The following is a 13,321-nucleotide window of genomic DNA, read 5'->3' on the forward strand; positions in this document are numbered from 1 at the left end:
CAGCCTTCATGTCTTATGGTTGCATCAATAGAAACTCATCTGCTTTGGCACAGAGCTGACACTGTCCCTCTGCTCTCTTCCAGATATTTGCTGTTCTATCACAAACAGTTCCTGGAGTATGAATAGCCTTATCCAGCAGCTTGTCAGATGTAAACAAGGAAGAAACAACACAAGCCTTCTGAATCGACACACAAACCTACCTGAAATGAAAAGACCCATTACAAACCAACTCGCACTGAGCTGTAACAGGACCTACTTGACACTGACTCACAGCCTGGAGAGTGAGAAATGAACAATGTCCAACGTGTGTGCAGTCCCACGAGGACAGAAAGGGGGAAAAGAGGCTGCAGTCAGTCACTTAACAGAGGAAATATAAAATGAAAGGAATGCTCTGGGTGGGGGAAATGGGAGCAGAGGAGTCTGGGCACTGGTACATCTCCTGTGTTCCTCCAAAATGTGTGTGGGAAGGCAAAGGATTCTACCCTCATCTCCATAAAGCATCTTCTCCATTCGGTGCTTCAGCTCCAACGACCAATCATATAACAGTTAAAAGTAAAAATCCAAACCCATTTTTTATGCATATGGGTCTGAAAGCAGTAGAGTGGAGGAGGAGGGGATGAGACACCTAAAGGACTTTGCAAGTATCTTTTTATTTGTGAATTTTAGTTATTAAATAAATACAGTATGAAACTATTAGGCTCTTTTTTTTCCAACAACCATAAAAGAAATCCTGGATTGTGGAACTGAAGCTGCAGTACTCAGACAGGTTTTCAGGCATGCCTGCTTGCACAGGTAATGTTCAATGCCATCGGACTGCTCATCCAAAAGCATCAGCACAGATTCTGTTGTTTGAGCCCTTTTTTTGTTTTGTTTTCTATAAATAGCTATTTTCTTAATTTTTTCCTTTTATTCCCTTTTTTCACGAGAATGAAATTCATAAATGCAACCATCAGTAAAAATGAATGAATTGGAGTGTTTATACTGTAAGAGTGGTCTTGGTTCTTTTTGATTTTGTTTTGTTTTGTTGGTTTTTTTTAATCTTGTGAATAAGTTTGAATTTCTCTAAAGTGCTTGTTTTGTTGTTGCTGGTTTTGGTTTGGTTTTTTTCCCCCCCTGCTGCCTTCCAAAGGTGAATTTATATATATCTGACACTTGAGAGAACTTCAGTGGTGAAAAATGTACCATCTGTTGGGAACGGTCGCTGCTGGGGCAGCTTTGAGCGATGGATCTGCTGCTATTGAGCCCTTCTGCAGTGCTCTAAGTAAACAACACATTTTCCTGGTATGTGCTAGGCTGGTGTTGGTTCCTTGTATCCTCCCACATGGATTAACTCTTCACGTGCTCTTCCCCTCTTGCAGTGCCGCAGCCTGTGTGTTGGTGTTCTCAGTTCGCAGCTCTGGGGCCTTTCCTCCCCCTCCATCGCTGTGGCGAGGCACCAGCAGGAGCTGCTCGTGCTGGATCTTGCTCTCAGGAGCTTGGGCTGGGGGTGGAATTGCAGCCTGGGAGAGGAAGCCTTCAGAACAGAGCTGGAGGAGCGAAAATATCTTTGTTCTCTCTTGTGGAGAGAGTGAAGTGTCAGTTGGGCACTGTGTAAGTTGGTGTCACATCAGAAGTCACAGAATGGCTTGGGTTGGACTTTCAGGATCATCTTGTTCTATGGCAGGGACACCTTCCACTATCCCAGGCTGCTTCGAGCCCCATCCCACTTCCAGGGATCCAGGGGCAGCCACAGCTTCTCTGATCTTCAACCTCTGCATAAATCCCCAGCCAGCCATTCCTCGGCTTTGCAAGTGTGGAAAGGCAGGGAGGGATCTGTGCCTTTAGTTCTGTGCTCTAGGAAGGAGGTACAGCTGTCTAACCTGCCCGAGATAAACCAAAAAACAGGAAAATGAGGGAATTGAGTGTGCTTGGTTTTTAAATGAGCATCTTACATGAGCAGCTGAACAGCAGGACGGTACAATTCTTTCGATTTGCACACGGACTGCAACAGTACGAGGAGGTTTTGTACATCTGTGCCAGAGCAGGGAGGAGGAAAGGACGGGTTGAAGCATCTCGAGGAGGGTTGGGTGTGGTGCTGCCGAGGCCATCGCCTTCCCTGCCTGTGTAACGCATCGCACCGGGACAATTTAATTTCCATTGGTACTCGGTGCCGCCCGGTTTAACCCGAGCTTCCCTGCGATGGAGAGGGGCCCCTCCTTCCCCCGAGCCCAGCACGGCTCCGTGCGGATGCCGTGCGACGCTTTCTGCTGCTTTTTAATAATGCAGCAGCCTTGCGGAGGAGCCGGGCTCTCGTCACTCCCGGCGCTGCTGCATTGGCATTCCCGGCTGGAGGAGCGCTGCCACCGCGCGGCAGACACCCGGGACGAGGGTGAGGATGAGGATGACTCCGGCAGTGCCTTCGCTTTGTGGCGCCGAGGTCTGAGCCGTTGGCTGCCCTTTTAATGAATTCTGCTTTCCACCGCACACGCTCAGCCGGCGGAGCTGCTGCAGCCGGCTTTGTTAAGCCTTCGGGAACAAATTGTTTGGGGACGAGGCAGCCGTATAAATCACCCTTAATTTCTCCTCCCCGCCCATCTGGTGGAGACGGTTCTGCTCTGTGCGGCTGCACCGGCGCAGATGGTTCTCGGGGGGAGCTTTCAAAGCTCTCTTTCTGCTTTCAAAAGCACAATTTCTGGGGTATTAAAAGCTTTATTATGCTTTTCTTCCCCCCTCTCCCGCCTGCCACCGCACCCCCCGTTTCCCTGCCCGAACCACCCCAGGTTCTGTTTCCAGCAGCAGTAAATCCACGCCGGCTCCGAGAGGAGGGGACAGCATTTTCCATTTTCCTATTAAAATGGAAGAGCAGCTGCTGCCGTACGAGCTGCCCCTCATGCTGCTCTCAAACACAGCCTTTTCTCCCCCTCCATCCCTTCAGGCAGCTGAATTCATGCACTGAATTATTTCTCCGTGGAACTCCCTCACCATCGCCTGTAGGAAAACGCCGGCCACGGAGCAGCCGAAGGGAGGGAGAAGCAAAACGTCCCTGAAGTGCAGACACTGAGCAGTGGCAGGCTGCATCCCCCACCAGAGCCAGCTCCTCAGCCGGGGGAGCAGTTTGGGCTTGGCCTGTTTGGTTGCAGGTACATTTTCTATCGGCACAGCTGGATCTGTTGGGAGGAGGCATTTGCAGAAATGACTGGAAACAAAGGCTGCTGCAGCGATGCAGGCAGGCAGTGGGGTGTGTTCTGTTACCTGCCAGCAGTGAGCACGGCTCTGCAGGGACACAAAAATAGCCAGAAAGTGGTTTTAGCTACATTTTCATGTCCCTCAGCCACTCGAGTAGAGACGAAGCTTTGCCTGATGCTGGTGCTTGATGGAAAAAGCAGAAATGTGAGAGTTGGTTAAACCCTGGGTAGGGGCTTTTGCTCAGAATCAGTGGCCCTAATTCCATGTGGTTTGACTAATCCCATCTGGAATTGCTGGTGTCCTGTCCTTAGTGTCCTTCTAATTGTCCATAGTGTCCTTCTAATATTGGAACTGATGTCTCCAGGTATGATCCTTTGGAGCTGCTGGCCAGTGCCTGTAAAATGTGATGCCAAATCCATCGAATCCTCTTGGTCTCCAGCTAAGGGTGTTTGTTATTTTTTGTAATTTGTTTAAGTTGCTCTGTGTTGCCTTTTCTCTGCTGATAATTGTAGTTACATTCCCACAAGGAGGGGAGGGTGAGGGATGCTCCCCTCTTGTGCCTGGGAAGGACTTGGCTTCTCATGAGTGTTTTCCCAATTTTTGAGACACCACATGGTGACAGGAGGAGCAGCCCTGTCCCAGCCCTGGCTTTGCCTGGGTGTGAGTGGCCTCCTGAGCCAGCTGGGACAGGAGCTGCTGGTGCCACATAGGGTGAGCTCCTGCTCTCACTGGCACAGGCAAGCCCCTAAAATCCTTCTCATTTGAATAATCGATGCCTCTTGATCCTCCAGGGATGCCCTAATTTGGTGGCACGTGTTCACTTAATTCTGTCCTGTTTTTAAATAAGATTCTGAATCTCTTTGTATAAATGCCATGACCAGGGGTTTCTGGAGGTGACACTTGCAGGTCTGTAGGGCACCAGAGCTGGACTGGATCCATGTGTCCCCAGGAGCTCCCTGCTGGAAAGGGACAGCCTGGTGAGGCACTGGCTGCTGCTGAGGGTTTTCCTTCTGAATTCCCTGTCCTTGCTGGGAAGTGCTTGGGCAGAGGGGGCACAGAGCTGGGGGCATCGTCAGCCCTGGTGCCAGGGGAGGATGTGCTGGTGCTGCCCCAAGGTGAGTGCAAAACCCTTCACCTGGAGCTCTGCTTCCATCTCTGGAGCCCTTGGCATGAACAGGGTGTGAGCTGTGCAGTGAGTCCAGAGCTGCTCCAGGGCTGCAGCCCCTGTGCCATGGAGCCAGGCTGGGACAGTGGGGATGTTCAACTGCAGGAGAGAAGGCTCCAGGGAAACCTCAGAGCCCCTTCCAGAGCCTAAAGGGGCTCCAGGAGAGCTGCAGAGGGACTGGGGACAAGGACATAGGGTAACAGGACACAGGGAATGGCTGCCCACTGCCAGAGGGATGGGATATTGGGAAGGAATTGTTCCCTGTCAGGGTGGTGAGGCCCTGGCACAGAGTGCCCAGAGAAGCTGTGGCTGCCCCATCCCTGGAAATGTCCAAGGCCAGGTTGGACATTGAGGCTTGGAGCAACCTGGGACAGTGGACGGTGTCCCTGCCCCTGGCAGGGGGGTGGAATGTGATGATCTTTAAGATTCCTTCCAAACCAAACCATCCTGGGATTCTCCCTGCAGAGTCTGGGGAGGAAAACCCAGAGGAGGAAGAGATGTGGGGCTGTCAGTGCTGGGGGAGCAGAGCCCCAGTGAGGGTGGGGGACTGGGGCTGCAGGAAGGCAGAGGGAGCAGGAGAGAGAAGCCAAGAGGCTTTGGGGGTCTGAGCACAAACAAGGAGGAGCAGGAGCAGAGCAGGGGTGCAAAGGGAGGCTGAAGGAGGTAGGAGACAAACAGCAGAGCAAGAGATGGTGACAGGGCAAGAAAGAGGCTGGGCTGGAACAAGAACTGAGAGCCTGGGGAAGCTGAGGGAGAGATTAATCTATACCAGGGTGCAGAATGAGGGAGAGCTGAGGCTGAGCAGGGGTGGAGGCCAAGGTGACTTCTGGGGCTGAAAGACTTTTGCAGTTCTAGAGGAATTGCAGGGTTTCTATTGATGCCAGAGGATTTGGGGCCATGGTGTTGGAGGCTGTGGGAGCTGAGGCTGTGGGGCAGGAAACCACAGGTGTGGGACCCCAGGAGCTGAGAGCAGGAGAGCAGAGGCACTGGAGCAGATTCCACAGCAGGGACCTGAGGCTGGGGAAGGTGCTGATGTGAGAGGGGAGGCCAAGAGGGTCTCCAGGTTTGCTGGGACATAGAGAAGCTCATGGATTGTGGATGCTGAGACAGTGAGAGGTGACCAGAGTGACAGGCTCAACCTCCCAGATGACACCTTTTTTAATGGTAAGGAAGTATTTACATTTAAAGGAATGTATAATATAGAATTATATTATATTCTATAGGGATAGAATCTGTTGTAACTCTGCTCATGTTTTCTCCAGCTGTTTGCTTTCCCAGCACCAATTTGTGCATATATTGAATTACATTTATTCTTTCAAGTTCAAAGATCTAGTTTGAGACAGTGGAGGGGATGGGCTCCTACCAGGAGTGATTCTTCACCAAACAAAAAATTCTACAGTCTCCTTTAGTGGAAATGAGGACTCCAAGTTATACATTGAAATCCCAATTTTTCTGTGGTAGCTTTCAAAGCCAGGTTAGATAAAAATATTCTCTCAAAGCAGCTTTAACTGCAGTGGATTTCTCACTTTTACCTGCTCTTCAGAATAACCCAGGTCAGATATACATAAATCCAGTTTTGTATAAAAATCTAAGCCTTGGCTGAATTTTTATATTGAAACCAATTCCATTGAGGATTTTGGTGCCTGTCCCAGCTCCTCATGTGCAGCATCATGTCCCATTCATGAGGCAAAGCCTCACCATCACCCATGGCAGTGCTGGAATCTGACACTGGAGCTTCCCACACTGCCTCCTTATAAATGTCACCAGTAAATCCTTGGATCCAATTCCATGTTTGAGACATTTACAGCTGTGCTGGAAATTGTTCTGATAATGAAGGAGTCTCCAAGCAGGTTAAGGTGAGTTCTCCATGGGATCACTGGATCCTTTGCAGGGATGCTGGTGCTGGAACCAGGATGGAAAAACCCCCACGAGACCTCCCCAATGGCACCGAGGTCAAGGTGGAGGATGAAGTCAGATGCTGCTGCATGGGAAGCAACTTCTTTCACTGGGAATGCACAAGAGTATTGGGAATTCAGTTTCCTGAGTGGAAGCAAACAGCTCTGTGCAACCTCCAGCCCTGTCTGTATCCCACAGCCCTTGGCACAGCCTGGGCTGGGCAGAGGCTGTTCCAGTCACTGGCAACAGAGGGTGAAGCAGCTTTGGTTTGGGGCAGAGGGAGCATCCCTCCACTCTGACCCCGTGCTGGGACATCCACTGTGGTCACACCACGGGTGTCTTCTCTTGGGAAGGAGAGCAGATGATTTTGAAGTGGCCGTCGTCAGGGCTGGGAACGGCCCCAGCGCTTCCCGTGCTGCAGATCCCAGAGAAGGAGGGAGCAGCCCTTTCCCCAGGGTGACAGGAGCTGCTGGGGCAGGACTTGGTCTCTTGTACAGCAGAGCCATGTCCAGGGAAGCAGAAGCCACAGGTTTCCACTGGCTCTGGGATTCTGATGCTGGTGAATCCATCACCAACACTGCCAGCCTCCACCAGCCGATCTGCAAATAAACTCTGCGTCAGCTGAAGGGTTTAGGAGCAGCTTTTACCTGAGAATGCTCTGAAGTGCTGCACTGGAGCCTGTGAAAAGCTGCTCCTGGAACTGGAGAGGACACCCAGCTCCCAGCTTGGACTCACTGCATCACCTAAAACATCCAGAAAATCTCTCCAGACCTGGTGGCTTATCTTAAAAATGACCCTTTGATCCCTGTGTCCTTCAGGAATGGGACAGCCCTTGGAGTGACTCCAGGTGCCACATTGGCTCATGGGGTCTTCCTCTGTGATTTTTGACATTCATGGCTTTGAGGTGGATGTATATAAACATGGATGTGTGTGCAGAAATAGGTAAGTAGGCAATTTTTCTTTGGAAAGGCAGGAGAGAAGAAAAGGAGGAAGAATATAAACACCTTTTCCATGTTGAATTGTTCCACATGATCCTTTCTCCTTTTCTCCCTAACACAAGGGCTTGTGAAGCCCCTCTGGGTGCAGAACTAAAACTGGGTTTTTCTGGGACAGGTGTTTGTTCTCTCAGCGTCTGGATGGAGACTGGAGAGGTGCTGGGGCTTTGCAGGGAGCGACTGAGGGGCACAGGGACCCGGTCCTGCTCCTCTTCCCGTCTCACACTCGTTCTCTTTGCTTTTTCTCCCTCCCCTGTTAGGAGCTGGCTCTGCTTTCAGCCCCACGAGCTCCCCAGGCTCTCTCTCACCTCTGGCAGGGTCCTCCGTGCGGCGGCAGGTCCCAGCGCTGGCCTGGCAGGACACGCCCTGTCCCCTCCTGCGCAGGTGAGTCCAGCCCAGCAGCAGGGAGCAGGCGAGGCTGCAGAGGCAGAGCCCCAGCAGCAGGTACAGCACCAGCCACGGGTCCTGCTCCGCGCATCCCCGCTGCTCCAGCGCCGCCGGCCCCGCGGGCGTGGCTGCGGGACACAGAGAGGGGAGCTCAGACACCCCTGGGTGACCTTCTGATGGGGAAAGAGCTGACAGCTCCTGTGCCCTCCCCTGGGAAAGAATCCCACAGCAGATCTTGGAGCTCTACCTGTGCCCTCCCTGCTCCCCCTCCCCGAGGGCTGGGGCAGCTCAGCCGGGTGGGATCCACAGCTGCCAATTCCACCCTGGCTGGGGGAGCTGCCCAGCCTGTAAAACATCAGCACGTGGGGGAAAACCACTGTAGGGTGGAGAAAACGGGAAAGAGATGTCCTGGCTGCTTTTCCCCAGCCCCAGGGAAATGGCAGCCCCAAAAGTGCAGTCCCCTGGGACAAAGGGGGTGTTGGTGCCCAACTCACGCTCGCAGGACAGGGCACATTCCTTGGGGTGCTGCCCACACACCAAGCTGCACTTGATGCACTTCTTCACAAGCTCATCGTAGTAAAATCCAGGTCTCCTGTTGCAGTCCATGGACTCTGGGGGAGGAGATGAGAGGAGAGGGGAGGGAGATGATCACGGAGTCCTCAGCACATCCCCCCCCACCCCAAGGCCCGGATTCCCGAGAGGATGAGCCCAGCTCACTGTTCTGGAGGCACAGGGTGGCACACAGGTGTTTCCCCTGCCCCCTGCCCGAAGCACTGACAACATCTGCAGGGCTCCAGGGTGACAGACCCACGGGATTTGGGGTGGTGTTTGGCTGGAGAGCCGGGGAAAGGCAGCTGTGCTCACCTGGGAGCTCCTGCCTGCTGCTCTCAGAGCTGCTGCTGCTGCCCTGGGCTTGCACAGCTCTTTGGGACACCCCAAAAGCTGCCTCAGCACTGGCTTGGGATACAGGAATGACATCTCCTGTCCTCAGCAGGGAGATGTTCACTGAAAGAACCCTGGGACAGGGTGAAGCCACCTCAGCCCATGACTCAAGGAAGGGAACAGGCACAGGGCTGGGGTGCAGAGTTCATTTGTCCCTTGTCCTCCTCCTCACCCTTTTCAGGACACTCAGAGCCTGTCCCAGGTTGGGGTTTATCATTACCCACATCCACTGGAGCTGGTGGCTCCCAGCCTTGCCTTTGGAATTGGGGTGGCCCCAAGAGGGGACACGAGTGTGGGTGCAGCCCTGTGCCCCCAGAAGGGAGCAGTGCAGAGGTGCAGGCACTTGGTCCTGGCCTCACCCCTGAGCTGCTGCCAGCCCCAGCCCGTCCATGGGGAGCTGTCACATCCCCCTGTGGTTTTGGCTCTGCAAAGCTGAGCTGGCTCAGAGCCTGGCCTGGGGTTCACCCCGGGTCTGATCCTCCCTCCCAGCTTTGCCCCATCCCTGACTCTTCCATCCAGGGCACCCCAGCACTCACCACACACAGCATCACACCTCCTGCTCTGGGGCTGGCTGCACGTGAGGCTGCAGGGGATGCACTGGAAAACGAGGGTGTCCCAGTACTCCTGGTCAGTGCAGTTCTTCATGGCATCCTGCCCCACACCTGTCCCATCCATAGCTGCAGCACAGAGACACAGGTGGGTATCAGGTGGCCACCACTGGGCTGCTGCAGCCCCCTCATCCCTTTCTAGGGCTGGGACCCCTGGCAGCAGATCCTGGCTGTCCCTCAGCCCTCTCTGCTCCCAGGCTTGAGCAAGAGCACACGGCCAAATCTGCTTCTCACACTCTGTGTGTGTCCTGTGCCAGTCCCAGGGGGCACAGAGAGCCCACCCTGCTTAGAGGTGGCCCTGTGCTGTGCCCCGAGGGTCTGGGGATCCCTGCAGCTGCCACAAACACTGGGGACTATTCCTGACTTTACAGGCTGTTCTGAAAATACCAGAAACACGACCTTGTGTGTCATTCCTGCCCTTTCTCTTGGGTGTTCCGGTTTCTAGTGAAACCCAGGCTGATGAATAAGGCGTGTCAGAGCAGCAGGAGGAGGAGGAAACCTCCCCAGGAGACTTTAGGCACCAGTTTAATCAGTGCCAGCTGGAGGTGGACGTGCTCTTGTCCCTATCACAGGCTGCTTGTCCCATCCTCTGCTGCCCCAGGGACTGGATGTGATACCAGAGGCACAGCAGCAGTTCTCAGCAGCATAAAAACCTGCTCCAAAAGTTACATTTTGAAGAGCTAGCTGGCTGATAAAAGCTCCTGTGCTGTGCCACGCTCGGGGTCTGCAGCCAGCATGAGGGAGCAGCTGCAGGGAGCTCTAACCCAGCACCAGGGTGCTGGAAATGGAAATGGAAATGGCAATGTGCCCTTTGCTGCCTGAGAGGGCTCCCAGAGCCACATCCCTGCCTGGAGCTGCAGCTGTTTCCTGCAGGGCTGGGAGATGCTGGTGCTGAAGGAGCCCAAAGGTTTTAAACTTCCCCAAAGCTGCAGCTTTGGCCTTTGCCTGCCCCAAGGCTGAGCTGCTGCTCAAAGCCAAACCTTTGATTTTTACACAGAGGTTCCCCTGCACTCTGCCAGGATTTCTCCTCTGTCTCCAGGACTCAGGAGTGTGCAGAGATCGAGCACTTTGCACGTCTGTCCTGGCTCTGCCCACCCAGCACCTGCCCTGCAGAGGGGCTGAGGATGGGTCCCACTGGGGCAGCACACTGAAACCCTCCCATTCCCAGGGAAAAACCCTCTCTGCACTGGGATGCTGGCCTGACACTCCCAGTTGTTCAATTTACATTTCTGTACAATTAAATAATCACTTTCTGTTCAGCTGACTGGAGACATCCCCCTGGCAGAGCAAGGCTCAGGACATTGCACTCCTTAGATGCTCTTGGGACAAACTTTATACCCAGAGAAGCCCCCAGGGGTGGTAGGAAGCCCTTTGGGGGTTACTGCAAGCCCTGGGGATGGCAGGGAGCTGAGCCATCCTTGACCTAGGTGGGGTTATTGATGGGAAGCAGATCTGGGGCTGTGTTAAAGCTGAGGGGCTGCAGGCTGGGAATCTCCCTCCCAGATGCTGTGAGAACGTCCAAGGAGATGTTTACCCTCATCTAGGACAGATCTTCCCTTCCTTGGGGAGTCCCAAGGTACATGTGGTGCTGCCAGCATGGACTTCTCACCATGGATTTTCCAGCAGAGCCAGGTAAATCTTTCCCTCTGCCTCTCAACCACCAGCACCCTCTGAATTCCCCCACAGACCCCTCATGCCAAACTTTAATCAACCACAGCACAAGGGGGAATGGCTGTAAGCTGATGGAGGGTAGTTTTAGATTTGTTATCAGGAAAAAATCCCTTCCTGTGAGGGTGGGGAGGCCCTGGCACAAGGTACCCAGAGAAGCTGTGGTTGCCCCATCCCTGGAAGTGTCCAAGGCCAGGCTGGATGGGGCTTGGAGCAACCTGGGATAGTGGAAGGTGTCCCTGCCCATGGCAGGGAGTTGCATGAGAATTAAGCTCAAACCATTCTGTTATTCTCTGTCCAGCCCCACAGCTCTGCCCACCCTCAGAAGGGTGGGAGCTCTGAGCAGACCCTGCTGGCCCTGGGAGCACAACCAACCCCAAACCCTGGGAGCACAGCCAACTCCAAACCCTGGGAGCACGACCAACCCCAAACCCTGGGAGCACGACCAACCCCAAACCCCAGGAGCATGAGGAACCCCAAACCCTGGCACAGCCAACCCCAAACCCCAGGAGCATGACCAACCCCAAACCCTGGGAGCACGAGCAACCCCAAACCCCGGCACAACCAACCCCAAACCCTGGCACAGCCAACCCCAAACCCTGGGAGCATGAGCAACCCCAAACCCTGGCACAACCAACCCCAAACCCTGGGAGCACGAGGAACCCTAAACCCTGGGAGCACGAGGAACCCCAAACCCTGGGAGCATGAGGAACCCCAAACCCTGGCACAGCCAACCCCAAACCCTGGCACAGACAAACCCCAAACCCTGGGAGCATGACCAACCCTGGCACAGCCAAACCCCTGAGCCCCATCCCCGCTGCAGCCCCTCCATGGGGTCACTCACATCTGACTCTCCAGCAGCCTCTACTCCCCCTTGGCTCCTGCCATGGCCCCACGAGCTGCAGCCCTGAGCCCCTGCACGCCTCAGGGGTTTATTATTAGAGAGATTTGATTAATGCCTGGGCTGTGCATTTCCTGGGGTTTCCCCTTGTCCCTTCCATGCAAATTGGCTGCACACTCAGCACCTTGCATTGGCTCGTGGGGTCCCTGGGCTGCTGGGGACAGGGTGGGGGATGATGTGTCACCTGGACCAGGGACAGGTGTCCTGGGACAGGTGGACACGCTTCAGAGGGCCTTGGGGGAGTGGGAGCTCTGCAGCACCTGTTCTTGCATCACAGGACTGCAGCACAATCCCAGAACCATAAAGGCTGGAAGAGCCCTCTAAGGTCATTGAGTTCAACCATCCCCCAGCACTGCCATGTTCACTGATGAACCACGTCCCCAAGGGCCACACTAAACACCTAAACCCTCCAGGGATGGTGATTCCACCAGTGCCCTGGGCAGCCTGGGCCAGTGGGATGCTTTCTTCAGAGAAAGAAAACATCTTGTTTCACTCTGTCCAAGAGGCCATTGCCAGGACCAAGCATTGCTTGGAGCATCCATCCTTCCCACATCCTCAGGATGGTCAGCACAAACCACCGTCCTGGCTCCTGCTCACAAGTCAGAATGTCTCTGGAGCCTGATGAGATGCCTTAAACACTGATTTTTCTCAGGTGCATCCATGTCTGGGAGGCAGGAGGGCTGTGCTGTGTCCTGCATGGGCAACTGAGTCCTGGCTGGGCTCGGGGCACAAAGCATTGATAACACATTTATAGCACATTGATAACTCAGCTTGTTTTCATAGAGGGAAAGAGCCACCTCTGCACTGCTGGCAGCCTCCAGAGGTTTGTCCCTGATTCCTGCAGAGATGCTGGGCATGGCTTTGGCAGTGGTGCCAGGCAGAGGCACGAGGTGCTGGGAGGGTGGCAGAACAGTGACTCAGCTCAGCCCAGAGGGAGCTTTCTGCAGAAGCAGCTGAAGGAGGAAGGAAGCAGCAATACCTGTTACTAAAAACATCACTGGAGCAGCATCAGGGTTTTTCTGTTTGGTTCAAAAACTCCTATTTTGTGCTTGCCCTGTGGAGAGGCCAGAGGATGTTTGGCTGTTGTGTCCATTGAAGGGACATTGGAGGCTGATCCTGCTCAGGAGGAGCAGAGCCCAAAGCAGAGAAGCCCAGCAACATCTTGTGTTTGGATGTGGCCCATCACACACCCCAGATCCTGCAGAAGGCTGGGAAGCAGCTCTGGCACCATCTCATGGACCACAGGGCTTGGAGCAAGGACCAGGAGAGGAGACACCACAGCCACAGGGACACTGCAACACTGCCACAAGTCACATGTCGTGTATCTGGTAAAAAGGATGAGATCATTGCTGTGCTGGAGTCTCCCACTGGGAGGGAAATCCTGATTTTGGCATTGCTGAACTGCTTGGGTGTGGCAGAGCAGGGACACTGCCCTGGAGAGATGGTCCCAGCCTGCTGGCTCTTGGGTTTTGCAGGGGAAACTCACCTCTGTAAATAGCACCAGAGACTTGCAGTTTCCACCCTGGTGAGCCCTCAAGAGGGAAGTGAGAAGCACTTGGGGGTGGTTTGTCCCTCCTCGCTGAGCAGGGATCAG

At 54.1% G+C, this 13,321-nt stretch overlaps 2 protein-coding genes across 3 annotated transcripts in view; one reads left to right on the plus strand and one right to left on the minus strand.

Moving 5' to 3' along the window:
* USP22 (ubiquitin specific peptidase 22) overlaps positions 1 to 987 on the plus strand; it is a 92,422-nt gene extending 91,435 nt beyond the window's left edge. For both annotated transcript variants that reach the window (XM_056503835.1, XM_056503834.1), the window contains one exon: positions 84 to 987. In XM_056503835.1, coding sequence (XP_056359810.1) covers positions 84 to 126 — 43 coding nt within the window. In that variant the 3' untranslated portion in view covers positions 127 to 987. The remainder of the gene's footprint in view (positions 1 to 83) is intronic.
* Positions 988 to 6,439: 5,452 nt separating this feature from the next.
* Positions 6,440 to 11,749, minus strand: TNFRSF13B (TNF receptor superfamily member 13B). Its single transcript, XM_056503256.1, has 5 exons — positions 11,671 to 11,749; positions 9,087 to 9,227; positions 8,103 to 8,219; positions 7,530 to 7,736; positions 6,440 to 6,825 (listed from the first exon to the last, which is right to left on the minus strand). Exons 2-5 carry the CDS (start codon positions 9,223 to 9,225, stop codon positions 6,551 to 6,553), a joined length of 738 nt encoding a protein of 245 aa, XP_056359231.1. The 5' UTR covers positions 9,226 to 9,227; positions 11,671 to 11,749; the 3' UTR covers positions 6,440 to 6,550.
* Between the last annotated feature and the right edge of the window lie 1,572 nt (positions 11,750 to 13,321).

The sequence above is a fragment of the Oenanthe melanoleuca genome, chromosome 14, assembly GCF_029582105.1.
Source record: "Oenanthe melanoleuca isolate GR-GAL-2019-014 chromosome 14, OMel1.0, whole genome shotgun sequence".
NCBI lineage: Eukaryota > Metazoa > Chordata > Aves > Passeriformes > Muscicapidae > Oenanthe > Oenanthe melanoleuca.